The sequence below is a fragment of the Glandiceps talaboti genome, chromosome 2, assembly GCF_964340395.1.
Source record: "Glandiceps talaboti chromosome 2, keGlaTala1.1, whole genome shotgun sequence".
Lineage (NCBI taxonomy): Eukaryota > Metazoa > Hemichordata > Enteropneusta > Spengelidae > Glandiceps > Glandiceps talaboti.
This window is the reverse complement of record NC_135550.1, coordinates 33096331-33111427: the sequence shown is the minus strand read 5'-3', so window position 1 is coordinate 33111427 and position 15097 is coordinate 33096331. Positions and strand designations below refer to the sequence as shown.

The window sequence follows — 15097 nt, the reverse complement described above, 5'->3', positions numbered from 1 at the left end:
TGTGTCTTGTCAATAACATTTAACATCATTCATGTCATTTTTTCAGAGCATGTTGATACGTTTGTAAAATTGTAATATGCATGATACTGTGTATTCTGTAAGTGTCTCAAACACAACAGTTGATCTACAGGTATGCAATACAACTGTTCAGTCTGAATAGAACCACCATGATGATGTACTGAAAACGTATTGGGCGTGTCATATTGGTAAGGGTTTTATCCAGTGTGTTAACATAATATACTACTTTCCCTACAGAAAGAGCCAGGATTGGGGAGCTCCCCTGCCAGACATAGAGGACCTGTATTTGAAGGGCCACCAGATGATGATGTACCACCAGTTCCTCCTAAGAATTTCAATAGTCAGGAACAGAATGATTTGTCTAAAGACACAATCACGTCACCATCAAGAGCTGTACCTCTGACACACTTGTCAGGTCCAAAACCATATCAGTCAGACCAACCAGAACAGGAATTTGTAGTCAACATCCCAACAAGTTCTGGATACAGTACATCAACTCCAATGCAAAAACCTCCCAGTGGTTATACCGGCAAAGCTAGGGTGGACATTTCAAGGTCGTCTTCAAAACGAATGGCACCTCCACCACCTCAGAGGTCATCATCTAGTGGACTGGCTCCCCCACCTAGATCAAACAGGCCAAAGGATGGTGGTCCACAGTATGCACAGCCAATAACCACAGCAAATGTGAGTGCCCAAGACAGACCAAAGAACTTTGCTCCATCAGATGGTAGTAGACACAGATCTGGTGCCCAACCGTCACCTACAGCAGAGTCTGCCAAAAATATGCCAAGAGATCGGAAACAGGCACCTCTGCCACCAACAGGAAGACCAAGACCAAGGCCATCAAATCGAGGAGAGGATAAGTCAGGTGATTTGCCACCACCACCTCCCCCAGGGGATAGGGGATCTGGGGCTGGTAGTGCAGGCCAAACCAAGGATGGAATGCCAAAAGAAAATTCAGTGTGGTATGAGTATGGATGTGTGTGATTAAACAAAAAACAAGCTAAGAGGATCTTATATATAAATGTCTGCATAATGTATTTTGTCCTGTGTACATATATATATATATTTGTATATTGCGATGGCAGTTGTTTCTTATATCAGTATTATTGTATGTTGCTACACTACACATAAGACAATAGACTATCAATGTGTGTGTTGTCATATCAAATTAGATGGTAGGCTAGATGAAGAGTAGCCAACATGTGTTGAAGTATGTGTGAGTGAGTGTATGTGTGAGTGTGTGCTGTCCTTGATGGGATGTGTTCTCAATGTTAACAACTCTGTTAGATCCTGAACTCACACAGAAACAGTGTGCTGTGCTGTGTCCTCCAATTGTCTGCTGTATTAAATGTTTTTCAGTATCTCTAAAATGTTGTTTAGAGTGCAATGCACATGTTGTGTCACAGTTTTAGAGTGCTCTAATGGCATAAAATCCATCCTAAAAACAGAAATCATCACACACATCCATTCACATTCTAAATGTGTACTTCTCATGTAGTCAACTCTAACCATGTACTCAAAAATTGTCATAATTAGCCAGTAAGGAAGTTCTCACTTTTAAGTAGATTATTCCCAGCAACTCATCAAGTGCATGCCATCTCCATCTCTACACTTTACCCATCATGCATCCCTTCCTCAATCCATTGTTGGAGCATGCTCAGAAAGTCTCTGTTAATTGGCTCTGATTAATTGCATTGGCTTTATAATTAAGGGTACTCGGCCAATTAGCAATGACTTCTGTGGGTGCTTCACATCAGCTCCCTTTTACAGTTTCCTGCATGGTTGATTCGGTATGATCCTCCTTACTTACTGCTCACCAACAACAAAACATTGCTCCTGACAACCTGCATCATGGAAGGACTCATGCTGCAATCCTTTCCAAGGAATGAGATTTCAATAATTTATTTTGCTTTTGTAATCTATCCTGTCTTGCACCATTTGACTCCTACCATTTTTTACATCCAGGTAACAGGTAAAAAGGTGTGAGGCAACACTACGCCCCTTTGTGCATGGTCCCCATACTACAAGAAAACTGTGACACTTGAGTAGCTGGGATGGTCTACTTTTAGTCAGACTTCCTGTGGAGGAAGTAGTTCCATAAGATTTTGCTGCAAAGTTTTTTAATTTGCATGGTTTCTTTGCTGTTTCTGTTATGTATTTTGGTTGTCCTGTAATTAGGTTTATTTTTATCATGTTCAGATATTTTTTTTTCAGTTTGAGACAAATGTTGACGTAATATGTATGATGTGGAGTGTTGAAAATGAAAACTACTGCTGTGAGGAACAGTTTTGAAAAAACATTTCAGGACTGCACTACATATAGTTGGGTTTGTAGGAGACCAGAAGAAATAGAGACCAAAACATCTTTCAATGAGACAAGAAAAATAAAGAATTTGAAATCATTAATTTATAACTGCTAGTCCTAGGTTATTCGCATCTGGTCCAATCAGATTTAAATATGCAAATTACAAATAATGTATCCAATCAGTTGAAATTTGCATAAATTTTTGTATATTATTGTTTTACTTTTGTCAGATAATTGCAAGTGAATGATTTGTACAAAAAAATAGTGTCAATGTTCCGTCGTAATGATCAATGATTTAATTCATTACAAAATGAAGAAACAAAGAAGAAGAGGATACCACACAAGTTACAGATGTATAGCCGCATGTTAGCATTCTATTTAGACAACCCAAGTTTACAAAAGTTAAAACTACTTGGGACATCCACAAATTATATTGTTATATTCCTGCACATTTAAAATGTATATTCCTGTTTTACTTTATATCAGTAGATTTCTATTCATGCCAGTCTTTATGCAAACAAGCCTTCTCTTTCAGATGGCTTTATGCAGGACACATTTAGTCACAAAAACAAAGTCAGTTTCATAGAATTCCGTTTTAGAACTCTTAGTAGAGTATTTCTGTGTATAAAACTGTAGCTGCCCCTAGTGTCAGTTTTTAAAAAGTTCATCACAAAATTATCATGTATTTGATGATTGTAAAATTCTGTAAGTGGTATCTAGATTATGTATTTCAAGTATATGTTTGTCAGTCACTCTAAAAATCTAGATGGCAAATTCTTTCTTTTTTTGAGTGTAAATGGCAACAATTTTTTTTCGTATTTGGTTTACTGTACATTTGGCTGTAATATAATTCTTTGAGTAAGTCGTCCGTAAAGTACATGAAAATAAATGCTGCTGATGTGATTTTTTAGTAAATACCATAGTTGATTTGATTCAATATCTTTCTCATTTCCAAATGTGAGCAATTTTGCTTATTGTAATAACGATTATACAAAAGATAAAGCCGTCTACTGTTGTTGTGTTCTTCTGGATGCAATTCACTCATTGATAATAAATATCCAGATTGTAAATCTTCATCTCAGTCTCAGCCTCTTTTTATCGTCATTCTTTATTATCTTATTTATTACCATCTTGACATTTTTCAGAATTCATTCCAAATTGTCATTCTTGTTCTTGGTGACTGGTTAGAATTACATGTAATCTATGAAAATCTGATGGAGAAAACGCTGTTTTCTGTCATATTCGTCTGAGTCTTCTAGTGTCAGGTGATCTCATGTATTATGTTTTATATAAAGTGACAAATATCAATGTTCTTCCTTACATTACCTGTGGGTATCTCTATGATTGGTTTGCATAATTTATACAAAATATCCAAAATTGTCAGACTTGTGCATGTGTGTGTACATATAACATAATCATATATATGCCCCCTGTGTGCTACTCCCTGTCTGCTAAATATTTAAACCCCATGTAAAGATGACATCCCAGCTGTCTATAGTGTTGGTTAAAGCAAGAAAACATCCAAGCTGTCATGTTCAATTTCAAGCCATGCCTACATATTTTTTTTCCTCATATTTCAAACACTGAGGATGCCATTCTTTACAGATTCTGATTTGAATATTTGTTCACCCTGAAAAGGTTGAATGTCCTGACTTGATATTAAAGTACTCTGAGGTTGTTAAAATTGGCATAACTTGTCAGAAAGTCATTTAATACTTTGAAATAAATGTGATTTGGAGTTATGAAAAGTACTATAAGTTTGTTTCATAGAGATGGAACTCTCTGTATTTTATTGAAACAACAAACAAATGCACATGTTTGGAAAAAGTAACCACATCACACTCAAATCATTAGGTAGTCCAGTTTTTATGTCCTGTAAGGGAGTGTTAAGTAATTATATATCATTACAACACTACCATAACAATGTAGTTATTAATATTAATATTAAGCCTTTCCTTTATTGAGCACCTTCAAATATTTGTTTTACATCATACATAATAATATATCACTTAGATTCATAAAATACTGTAACTATGCCAGACATTAATATTCAACAAAATTTAAAAAAGATATACATGTATAGATTTTCAATTAGCAGGTAAACTATAAATGAAGTGTTTGGTTATTTGTGTTCAAATTCAGCATACTACATAGCCTGAAAGGTGCAGGTGGTCCTTCCGTTTATATAATGCACACTCTCTCTCATGGGAAACAAGTGGTTACATAAATGGACCAAGGGCTGGACCTTTCAGACTACATACTATAGAAAGACAACATCTTTGTTCAACTTATTTTAGAAGGGCAAGCAACAAGTACAGAAGATAAAAGCAATAGAGCATCTCATATTATAGTATTGTAAACACTAAGAAGTGAATACAACCGAGTTATTATACATCATTACATCATGTATGTGTGTCAGGACACTTTTATTGTAACACCAACAACTGGACTTACAGTCTCCTTGTGGTCTCACTTTGTATCATGTATGTAATTATTAATCTGTAATACAACATTGGAAATTTCTACCACAACCTTGAATGCATTTATCTTCATTGTGAAGCAGTCCACAGGTGTGTCTTCTATATGAGTATAGTCTGGGTTATATTGACAGCAATCGACAGCATCTATACAGTTTATGTTGTGTGATACATGTCTTACTATGGTTTGCAGGCATTCAATAAATGCAGTGGACACAGCTACGAAGTGACTCTCTCTGCAATATAATTCCTTACTGATAGGAGATGCCAGTATATCCATCTATAACAAATTGAGAGATATATATGGAATTGGATGGCAACATTTTTGACCACAACAAAAGTTTACTTTAAAGATTTCAGAAATGACTTTACATATAGGTCCTAATGAAATGCTTTGAAGTGGTTATACAAGACATAAATTTTGTATGTTGCTGGGTGATAAGATTAATACTTACCTGTTTTCTGAGATGGTTAATTAAACAACATTCAGTGATGCCAGCACCTAGTAAAGCAACAGGGTTTACTAGAGAATGTCTTAAAATAACATCAACATTTTCACACACTCTCTGTAAGTAAGCAAAACATAACAAAAGTTATAGTCAAATGATCTATTGAACACAGATTAGTATCAACTTTTCCATTAACAGTACAACAATCCTCCAAAGGTACATCCCCAGGAGACAGCGAACATGTAATTGATTGATTGAGTGACTGATCAATTGAATGATTGATTAATTTTTGTGATGAAATAAAACATGTTTTGTGTGATATTGATCAATTGATTTTTGTGGTGATATAAAACTTTTTTCCCTTCTTTCCCTTGCTAGTTTTCTCTATCAACTCTACACTCTTTATTGACTATTAAAATAAAGACATTTTGTCCATTCCTCTCGTATCTATTAAATCAAAAGACCCCTAATGTTATAATATATATCTGTTACACCAACAGTTTGCTTTATCTCATCTTCTGGGAGATTATCACACTGAATAAACACTCAACCATACACAGATTACAGTAAAGAGCTCTCTACTATACTAATCTGTGCATGGTTGAGTGTTTATTACCTCACCCATGGAGGAGGTATAAGGGAATAATACCTCCATGCCTTGCCATACCTGTAGTTCCTGTACATACTTTTCAGTTACATAGTTTACAGGAATGGACACACCTTTAGTTCCTATACAGAGTTCACTTCTATTACATAGTTTGAAGGAATGGACATACCTGTAGACTGTTCAGTTACATAGTTTACAGGAATGGACATACTTTTAGTTCCTGTACAGACTGTTCAGTTACATAGTTTGAAGGAATGGACATACCTTTAGTTTCTGTAGAGAATGTTCAGGTACATAGTTTGAAGGAATGGACATACCTTTAGTTCCTGTACAGACTGCTCAGTTCTATTACAGAGTATCAAGGTTATGACATTACTGGCAAGTGACTCCAAATGCAGGAAACTTTTCCCAAATATCACTTTATGGCTGACATTGGTTAAATAACCAAAGTCGGACTCGGTGACAGATGTATGCAGAGTGCTCAACAACCTTGCACCTGTAAGAACAAGACAATAGACTCTTTCATCTGAGTAAGTACTCGGCTATATTTATTAATTCTACACTAAGAATGCTAGCAATAGCCCATTACAAAGTAATATATGGAATACTGGTAAACTGATGATTTTGTCAAAATATGTATGAAGTAAGCAAAATGGCATATATGAACTCAGCAATGTTACAGTACAATAGAGCAAACTATTGGAAACAATAACAGTAATCTGACTGAGAGAAACAATTTGAAAACTTGCGAGTCCATTTTGTATTTTCATACAATGGCCATTTTATTACAATTTCTACTATATACAGTATACTATATACTATCCACTTTATGATGGTTGTATCATGTAGCAGACCACTGTACCTGTCACATACTGTACAGCATTGATGTGAGTCAGTGATAGCCTATCCAATGTCAGTATCTTCTGTTGTCTACAGTATTTCTTGACAGCTGGATGGATAACCTTTTGACAGGCTAGCAGTCCTATCCCTTGCTTGACTAGGTCTTCAACCACATTTAGCATCTTCTGTACAACAATATCACTGCTCGTCATACCACTTGTTGACTCATATTGCACTTCTACAAATTCATCACTATCTCCAGACATGGAAATATTATACAAAGCAACTCTCACTAAACCTTGCATTGGTCCACCACTGACGTGTCTCAACTCAGATACACAGCATTTATATGTTGGCAAGTACGGAGCTTGAAATAAGACACCAGGCAATAGTTGTGAGTCTGTCACTGGTCTGCCCTCTATGTTGACATACTGTATAGTTCCAATGGTTGCATGGTTACTATGTTTGGGTTCACCTGCAAGTGACTGCAGAAAAGCCTGCAGAACTAAACTACTTATTATGCTCTTCTCTTTTGGAAGAAGACAACAGGCAGGCTTACTTTCGATAACACCTTTCACTAAATTCAACATTCTGTTAGAATCAGAAAAGTCCATTTTTATTTTACATCTACATTCTTCTGATTCAAGGTACTCTATGGTTTGTCTCAACATAAACTCATTAATACAAATACAAACTGTCCTTGGAATATCTAGCTGCACACATTTCTCTATTAATGCTGATGTGAACAGAGCAATGAACAATCCACCATCACTGAATCTCGCTAGGTGACTTTGAACTGCACTTTTAACAAGTTGAAGTATTGGATTTGACACTGAAACACTTTCAAGTAGAACAGCTGACATAGAGGTCATTGTCACTGTACCACCTGAATTATTTTGAATTATTTTGATTCTTCCTCTTGGTCCATAACAGGAAGACATAATGTTTTTAAACAACTGAATGGAGTGTAAAACCTCTGGATCATTTAGAGTTTGAATTGAAATTGTTGATTGCTGACTTGGTGCCACAGTGATTCCAGGATTGACATCCATTCTGATAATTACAGACAACTGAAAGAATGAAAGAATTACAATTTTGTTTAAATTAGAATATTAATTTATACTGCACTCACTGTACATCCTAATAAAACAGCAAACTTTTTGGGACAGTATTAAAGATAACAACTTGGAATCTAATTGTGAATCATTACAAAGGCTTCGTTCACAACTGATATTGAAATCCATGCTGTTATTTTATAAAGAAGGTCATTCATATGCATAACATTTTTGAGTTTTGGCAGATTTACATACTAAAAGGAATACTGTAAATAATTGTCTCATCAACACCTCTTCATCTATACCCCAGAAACATCATCAGCAGATTTCACCATTTGAATTAAACAGACAATAGTTTTAAAGTTTTAGCTTTCTGACAAGAAATCCCATTTTAAAGCTTCATTTGCATTTGCATGATGGCAAGTGTGTTAGGAAAACACAGGAGAGATTGGGATGACGATACAATTCAACTTACCTATGTGTGATATCAGTTGATCAGTTGAATCTAATCTTTGTTAGATTTTTTGGACTTTTCCTTGGATTCCTTGGGATCAGAAGACTCTTTCTTTTTCTCTGACTTGATATATCTTGGTTTGACACTGGCATGCTCTGATCTTTTAGGAGTAAAGACTGGATTTTTCTGTAACTGATACCAACTCGCATGTATACTAATAAGTGCTACACCCATCACTATTATAAATCTATTTCTGACAAAGAAATTAGGTCTGGGTGGTGGTGGTGGTGGAGGTCTAGTATGGCTTTGAACTTTGGGTTTCTCTGTCTCATCCATTCTACTGTGTTCAGGATCTGAAAGGTGATAGTTGAAAATTGACATATCAATGTTTTTGGGGATTTTAACTTACACAAAAGGAAAGGACAATCTATCACATTAGTTGGTACAGATGGACAAACACACACATACATACATACACAGACAGACAGACAGACAGACAGACAGACAGACAGACAGACAGACAGACAGACAGGGGTAGGTGAGATGTGACACCAACAGACTGACTGATAGACACACACACATACATACATACATACATACATACATACATACATACATACATACATACATACATACATACATACATACATACATACATACATACATACATACATACATACATACATACATACATACATACATACATACATGATATACACATACATACATACATACATACATGATATACACATACATCTGCAGCAGACTACATACACACGTCTACAAATAAATTAGGATATACCAAAAGATGCATGAATTTGGTCTCCGATTCAGAATCAGATTCACATTGGAGGACAATATGAGACTATATTCAAGACTTATGTACGGAAAATCAAGATGACACCCAGCTAATGCTGTCAAACACAAAATAATACCATAGAGATTGAGTTTCAGACTACAGGAAAGGGCTCCATTTCACATCCACTATAAAGTATTACTTCTGCAGACTTTTAAGTAAGATTACATGTAAAATCTTTCTATAGTATACTTAATAGACATATCACTGGAATAGTGCCTACATCAGCTGAACTTTGACCTACTAGCTTGACAAGCTTTTACCACAATTTTTTGGTAATTTTTCCCGTACAAGCTGAGACATCACCTCTCCTCTCAAGGGCCAGGGGATATGAAAGGGGAATGTTTCTTGTAGCCTCAATGTTGCTGTTGTTGAGTGTCATGATTTAAACTTATTAAGTACTACATTAGTCTAGATCTACTGGTGGTATCAAAGATAGATCTTGAGATGTGATGTCATGGATATCACTAGACTAGTGGTGGTATCAAAGATAGATCTTGAGATGTGATGCCATTGATATCACTAGACTAGTGGTGGTATCAAAGATAGATCTTGAGATGTGATGCCATTGATATCACTAGACTAGTGGTGGTATCAAAGATAGATCTTGAGATGTGATGCCATTGATATCACTAGACTAGTGGTGGTATCAAAGATAGATCTTGAGATGTGATGCCATTGATATCACTAGACTACTGGTGGTATCAAAGATAGATCTTGAGATGTGATGCCATTGATATCACTAGACTAGTGGTGGTATCAAAGATAGATCTTGAGATGTGATGCCATTGATATCACTAGACAAGTGGTGGTATCAAAGATAGATCTTGAGATGTGATGCCATTGATATCACTAGACTAGTGGTGGTATCAAAGATAGATCTTGAGATGTGATGCCATTGATATCACTAGACTAGTGGTGGTATCAAAGATAGATCTTGAGATGTGATGCCATTGATATCACTAGACTAGTGGTGGTATCAAAGATAGATCTTGAGATGTGATGCCATTGATATCACTAGACTAGTGGTGGTATCAAAGATAGATCTTGAGATGTGATGCCATTGATATCACTAGACTAGTGGTGGTATCAAAGATAGATCTTGAGATGTGATGCCATTGATATCACTAGATTAGTGGTGGTATCAAAGATAGATCTTGAGATGTGATGCCATTGATATCACTAGACTAGTGGTGGTATCAAAGATAGATCTTGAGATGTGATGCCATTGATATCACTAGACTAGTGGTGGTATCAAAGATAGATCTTGAGATGTGATGCCATTGATATCACTAGACTACTGGTGGTATCAAAGATAGATCTTGAGATGTGATGCCATTGATATCACTAGACTAGTGGTGGTATCAAAGATAGATCTTGAGATGTGATGCCATTGATATCACTAGACAAGTGGTGGTATCAAAGATAGATCTTGAGATGTGATGCCATTGATATCACTAGACTAGTGGTGGTATCAAAGATAGATCTTGAGATGTGATGCCATTGATATCACTAGACTAGTGGTGGTATCAAAGATAGATCTTGAGATGTGATGCCATTGATATCACTAGACTAGTGGTGGTATCAAAGATAGATCTTGAGATGTGATGCCATTGATATCACTAGACTAGTGGTGGTATCAAAGATAGATCTTGAGATGTGATGCCATTGATATCACTAGACTAGTGGTGGTATCAAAGATAGATCTTGAGATGTGATGCCATTGATATCACTAGATTAGTGGTGGTATCAAAGATAGATCTTGAGATGTGATGCCATGGATATCACTAGACTAGTGGTGGTATCAAAGATAGATCTTGAGATGTGATGCCATTGATATCACTAGACTAGTGGTGGTATCAAAGATAGATCTTGAGATGTGATGCCATTGATATCACTAGATTAGTGGTGGTATCAAAGATAGATCTTGAGATGTGATGTCATGGATATCACTAGACAAGTGGTGGTATCAAAGATAGATCTTGAGATGTGATGCCATTGATATCACTAGACTAGTGGTGGTATCAAAGATAGATCTTGAGATGTGATGCCATTGATATCACTAGACTACTGGTGGTATCAAAGATAGATCTTGAGATGTGATGCCATTGATATCACTAGATTAGTATTACATTTATTAAAATACTACACCAGCAGCACTGTAAGAAATTTTGTAATTTTTGACTGGGAAGACATGGTAAGTGTGGTCTATATACTTCAGTGTGTTTGTAAAATATAGACCCCCGTTTCACACCTCATTCTTTTGAGAACCCCCCCCCCGTAGCTTTGCATTTTGTTACTCAGATTCTTCCTACCTACCCCCCCCCCCAGCCGTACATAATGACGGCTCCCTTACTGCTGTACCTCGAGACCCCCCCCCCCCCCCCATGACTCGGTTAAGTAAAACTTGTTAGGCTTGTTAGTGCTTACACAACTTCACAAGTCATCTCATATCAACAAATGCACATACCTTACAAATATTGAATTCAATCCGTCTGCAGATTAGTGGTAACAACCTCGATAACGAAACGATCTTGCAGTTTTTTATATCGACCTTGACATGTACATTTGGAGAAATATTCGATCACATGTCTGTCTTCACAACGTGCAGCTGGTCATGTAATTTGTAAAGGTCATTGACTTGGGTCAAAGGTCACACATGAGATTTATAAATTTCTCAAACACAATCATGACTCACTATGTTAATATGTAGTTTGAAATTGATAAATGCGTATTACTTTCTTAAGTGCATTTTTAAATATAAAACTTATATAATAAAATACGTAACAGTTATTTCAGTGATCTAGCTAGGGGTCATCAGAGGTCAGTTTTCTCTAATCAAAATCCTTGTACCTTATGTATATGTATTCTGAGTTTTCGTTTCGACCAATCAGGTTCTCTTTTACGTAGAATGTCTACCGCGAAATAATAAAGTGGTTCGAAAAGCAGTACAGCTAGCTCAGGATATTCAGAGGATATTTTAATGTAAACATTCAACAGCCTATCCCTCTTAATCGGGAGATATAGTGCTAATGGATTATATTCCAAGCAAATTCCTTAAGGTGAGATGATGTAATAATGTGCAAAGTTAGTAGTAGTACACTGTACAGTACAGCACGCGCATCTATATACTGACATGGGTACAGGCACCAGCTCGAATCAATCTGTATGATTTTTTTTATGTTTAGTAAATATGATAAATATATAGTAAATGTATAGTAAATATTTACTGTACATTTTTTTTTAAAATCATACTGATTGATTCGAGTGCCTGTAGCTGTGGACGTGTACTTAGGGTCAGTCAGAATCGAGGCTCGCACTGAACTGAACTGAACTGTCTGGAAGTAGGACTATATTATACTAGTAAACGAGTAGCTTCAATAATTGTAGCGTTTGCTGTGATTTTGACTTTGAGGTGATTTTCTGTTTTGTGTTGTTCCGATGTTTAACTGGAAGCAAACACTACAATTCCTGTAACGTAAACGCAAATAGACGGAAGCGATTCAGAGATTGTAACGTTTCTTCAAGTTAACATGGGAACGAAAGCACAAAAATAGCAGTTTATATTTTCCATCGCTCGTTATCAAACACCAAAATAGCAAAATAGAAAACAAGCAGTGAACGGGATGTTTGGAATGTTATTGATGATAATTAACAATAACAGTTTTGATTGACAGGTCAACAACAAACTTATGATGATAAGACTTCTCATCAAACAACGTAATAGTGGGCGTACTTCACGTGAATCATGGTTTCAGGAGCAACACTTCCAGGTATTAGTCTTTAGCTATGTTGATATCACACACACACACACACACACACACACACACATACATACACACACACACACACACACATACATACACACACATGCACACACACACACACACACACATGTGCACACAGCAGATACACACCCACATGAATCTTTACACAACTTTTGCAACATATGTATTGAATTGAGTAAACTGAATTGAGATGTTTTGAAAATTAATATATAAAAAATTCAATAATATTTTTCATTATATTGCAATTTAAATCTGTGTTTGCAGAATTTAATTTAAACCAATTCATCAACTTTATTTAATATATACTATAATGCTACAAATAATAATTTATTGCATCTGTTCAATGTTTAGAACTGCATGTAGTAACATTTCTAATAGTTCATAGCAATATACATTAAATGAAATAAAAGGTAAACATGATAATTGTTAATTGATTGAGTTGTGCATAATAAGTACATATATTCTTTGACTTAATTTAATTTATATATTTTGTTAATTTATTTGTTATGTATGTTTTTATTCCTGGTGAAATCAACAAATCAACAAATCAACAAATATAAGTACAACATAAAACATATAATCTAGATAAATACAACAATGTATATATTATTCCCTTGACTTAGCTGTAATGGTGAGATAAAACTTTGTCTACATTTTTAGAGTGTTTTTTTTCTTGTGTCATCTTCAGGAAGTTCTGGTGTTACTTCAAGAGCCTATCCATCAGTACATTCAAGAATACAACTCCATGAGACTGTCTAAGAAAGTTACTGAAGATAAGAAAGATAGAAATATCTGTCAAACTGAGTTGATAGGTATAATATACATATATGTATATATATATATATATATATATATATATATATATATATATATATATATATATATATATATATATATATATATATATATATATATATATATATATATTACTATTGTTAGCTTTCTTTCAGGATAAACTTGACTGGAAAACACAGATACAATACAATAATGCAGACAATAATAACTACATAAAACAGAAAGGATATAAATTGATGATATATATGATGTGATTAGATGTAATGTGATGCAATACAATACAATATCATTGTTATGATATCTATATGTTCCAGTCATAAACTGTGTATTGTGGGTAAGTTTGCAACATTGTATACTTTTATCAAGTCTTATGTAATCATCCATATTGGTCCATCACATGTTAACACAGCTGATTGTAGTCATAGCAATTGTATCAATTCTAACAATTGTCTTTCAAGGCTTGGTTGTCAGTATCGTGTCTAGTTCACTTGTGGATCAGTATCATGTCTAGTTCACTTGTGGATCAGTATTGTGTCTAGTTCACTTGTGGATCAGTAGCATGTCTAGTTCACTTGTGGATCAGTATTGTGTCTTGTTCACTTGTGGATCAGTACCATGTCTAGTTCACTTGTGGATCAGTATTGTGTCTTGTTCACTTGTGGATCAGTACCATGTCTAGTTCACTTGTGGATCAGTATTGTGTCTTGTTCACTTGTGGATCAGTACCATGTCTAGTTCACTTGTAGATCAGTACCATGTCTAGTTCACTTGTGGAAAGGGGTCACAAGTTAATAGTACATTTTATATCTGATCTAAATGTAAAAGTGAAATGATACCATTCAGGTATTGATATTCCACAGAATCATTTAATGTTGTTTTTATCTCTAGTTTGAATAATGACATCCATTGTCAAATGTTGTTTTCCTTTGCTTTGTTACAGGATCATCTCTTACAGTTCAGCATCACTTTGTAAAAAGACATAACCATAACATGTGTTTGGTATCCGAGTATTTACCTTTAGTAGATCTGGATTCTGGTAATAGAGTCAAAGGTTCGTACAAAAGTTATCTCAATCATGAAAATACTGATAATTGCATTTGTTATCAAGTACTTGGTATGACAAACTAAAGAAGTGCACAGGTAGTGCTGGCTTACTGGTATAGTACAGGTAGTACAAATATGGCTGACTTACTGGTATAAGGTTTAATAGTACAGGTAGTACAAATATGGCTGACTTACTGGTATAAGGTTTAATAGTACAGGTAGTACAAATATGGCTGACTTACTGGTATAAGGTTTAATAGTACAGGTAGTACAAATATGGCTGACTTACTGGTATAAGGTTTAATAGTACAGGTAGTACAAATATGACTGACTTACTGGTATAAGGTTTAATAGTACAAGTAGTATAAATATGGCTGACTTACTGGTATAAGGTTTAATAGAACAGG

At 35.2% G+C, this 15097-nt stretch overlaps 2 protein-coding genes across 8 annotated transcripts in view; one reads left to right on the top strand and one right to left on the bottom strand.

Annotated features, from left to right (window-relative positions):
• The window catches only part of LOC144453763 (girdin-like), a 49103-nt gene extending 45753 nt beyond the window's left edge, over nucleotides 1-3350 (top strand). For 5 of the 7 annotated variants that reach the window (XM_078145113.1, XM_078145112.1, XM_078145110.1 and 2 more), the window contains one exon: nucleotides 256-3350. In XM_078145113.1, the coding sequence (XP_078001239.1) occupies nucleotides 256-1005 (750 nt within the window). In that variant the 3' untranslated portion in view covers nucleotides 1006-3350. The remainder of the gene's footprint in view (nucleotides 1-255) is intronic. The other 2 variants (XM_078145111.1, XM_078145109.1) reach the window with 2 other exon arrangements.
• An 852-nt stretch (nucleotides 3351-4202) lies between these two features.
• LOC144453481 (molecular chaperone MKKS-like) lies at nucleotides 4203-11664 on the bottom strand. Its single transcript, XM_078144792.1, has 6 exons — nucleotides 11534-11664; nucleotides 8229-8560; nucleotides 6721-7768; nucleotides 6176-6354; nucleotides 5258-5368; nucleotides 4203-5082 (listed from the first exon to the last, which is right to left on the bottom strand). Exons 3-6 carry the CDS (start codon nucleotides 7748-7750, stop codon nucleotides 4795-4797), a joined length of 1608 nt encoding a protein of 535 aa, XP_078000918.1. The 5' UTR covers nucleotides 7751-7768; nucleotides 8229-8560; nucleotides 11534-11664; the 3' UTR covers nucleotides 4203-4794.
• Nucleotides 11665-15097: the final 3433 nt, after the last annotated feature.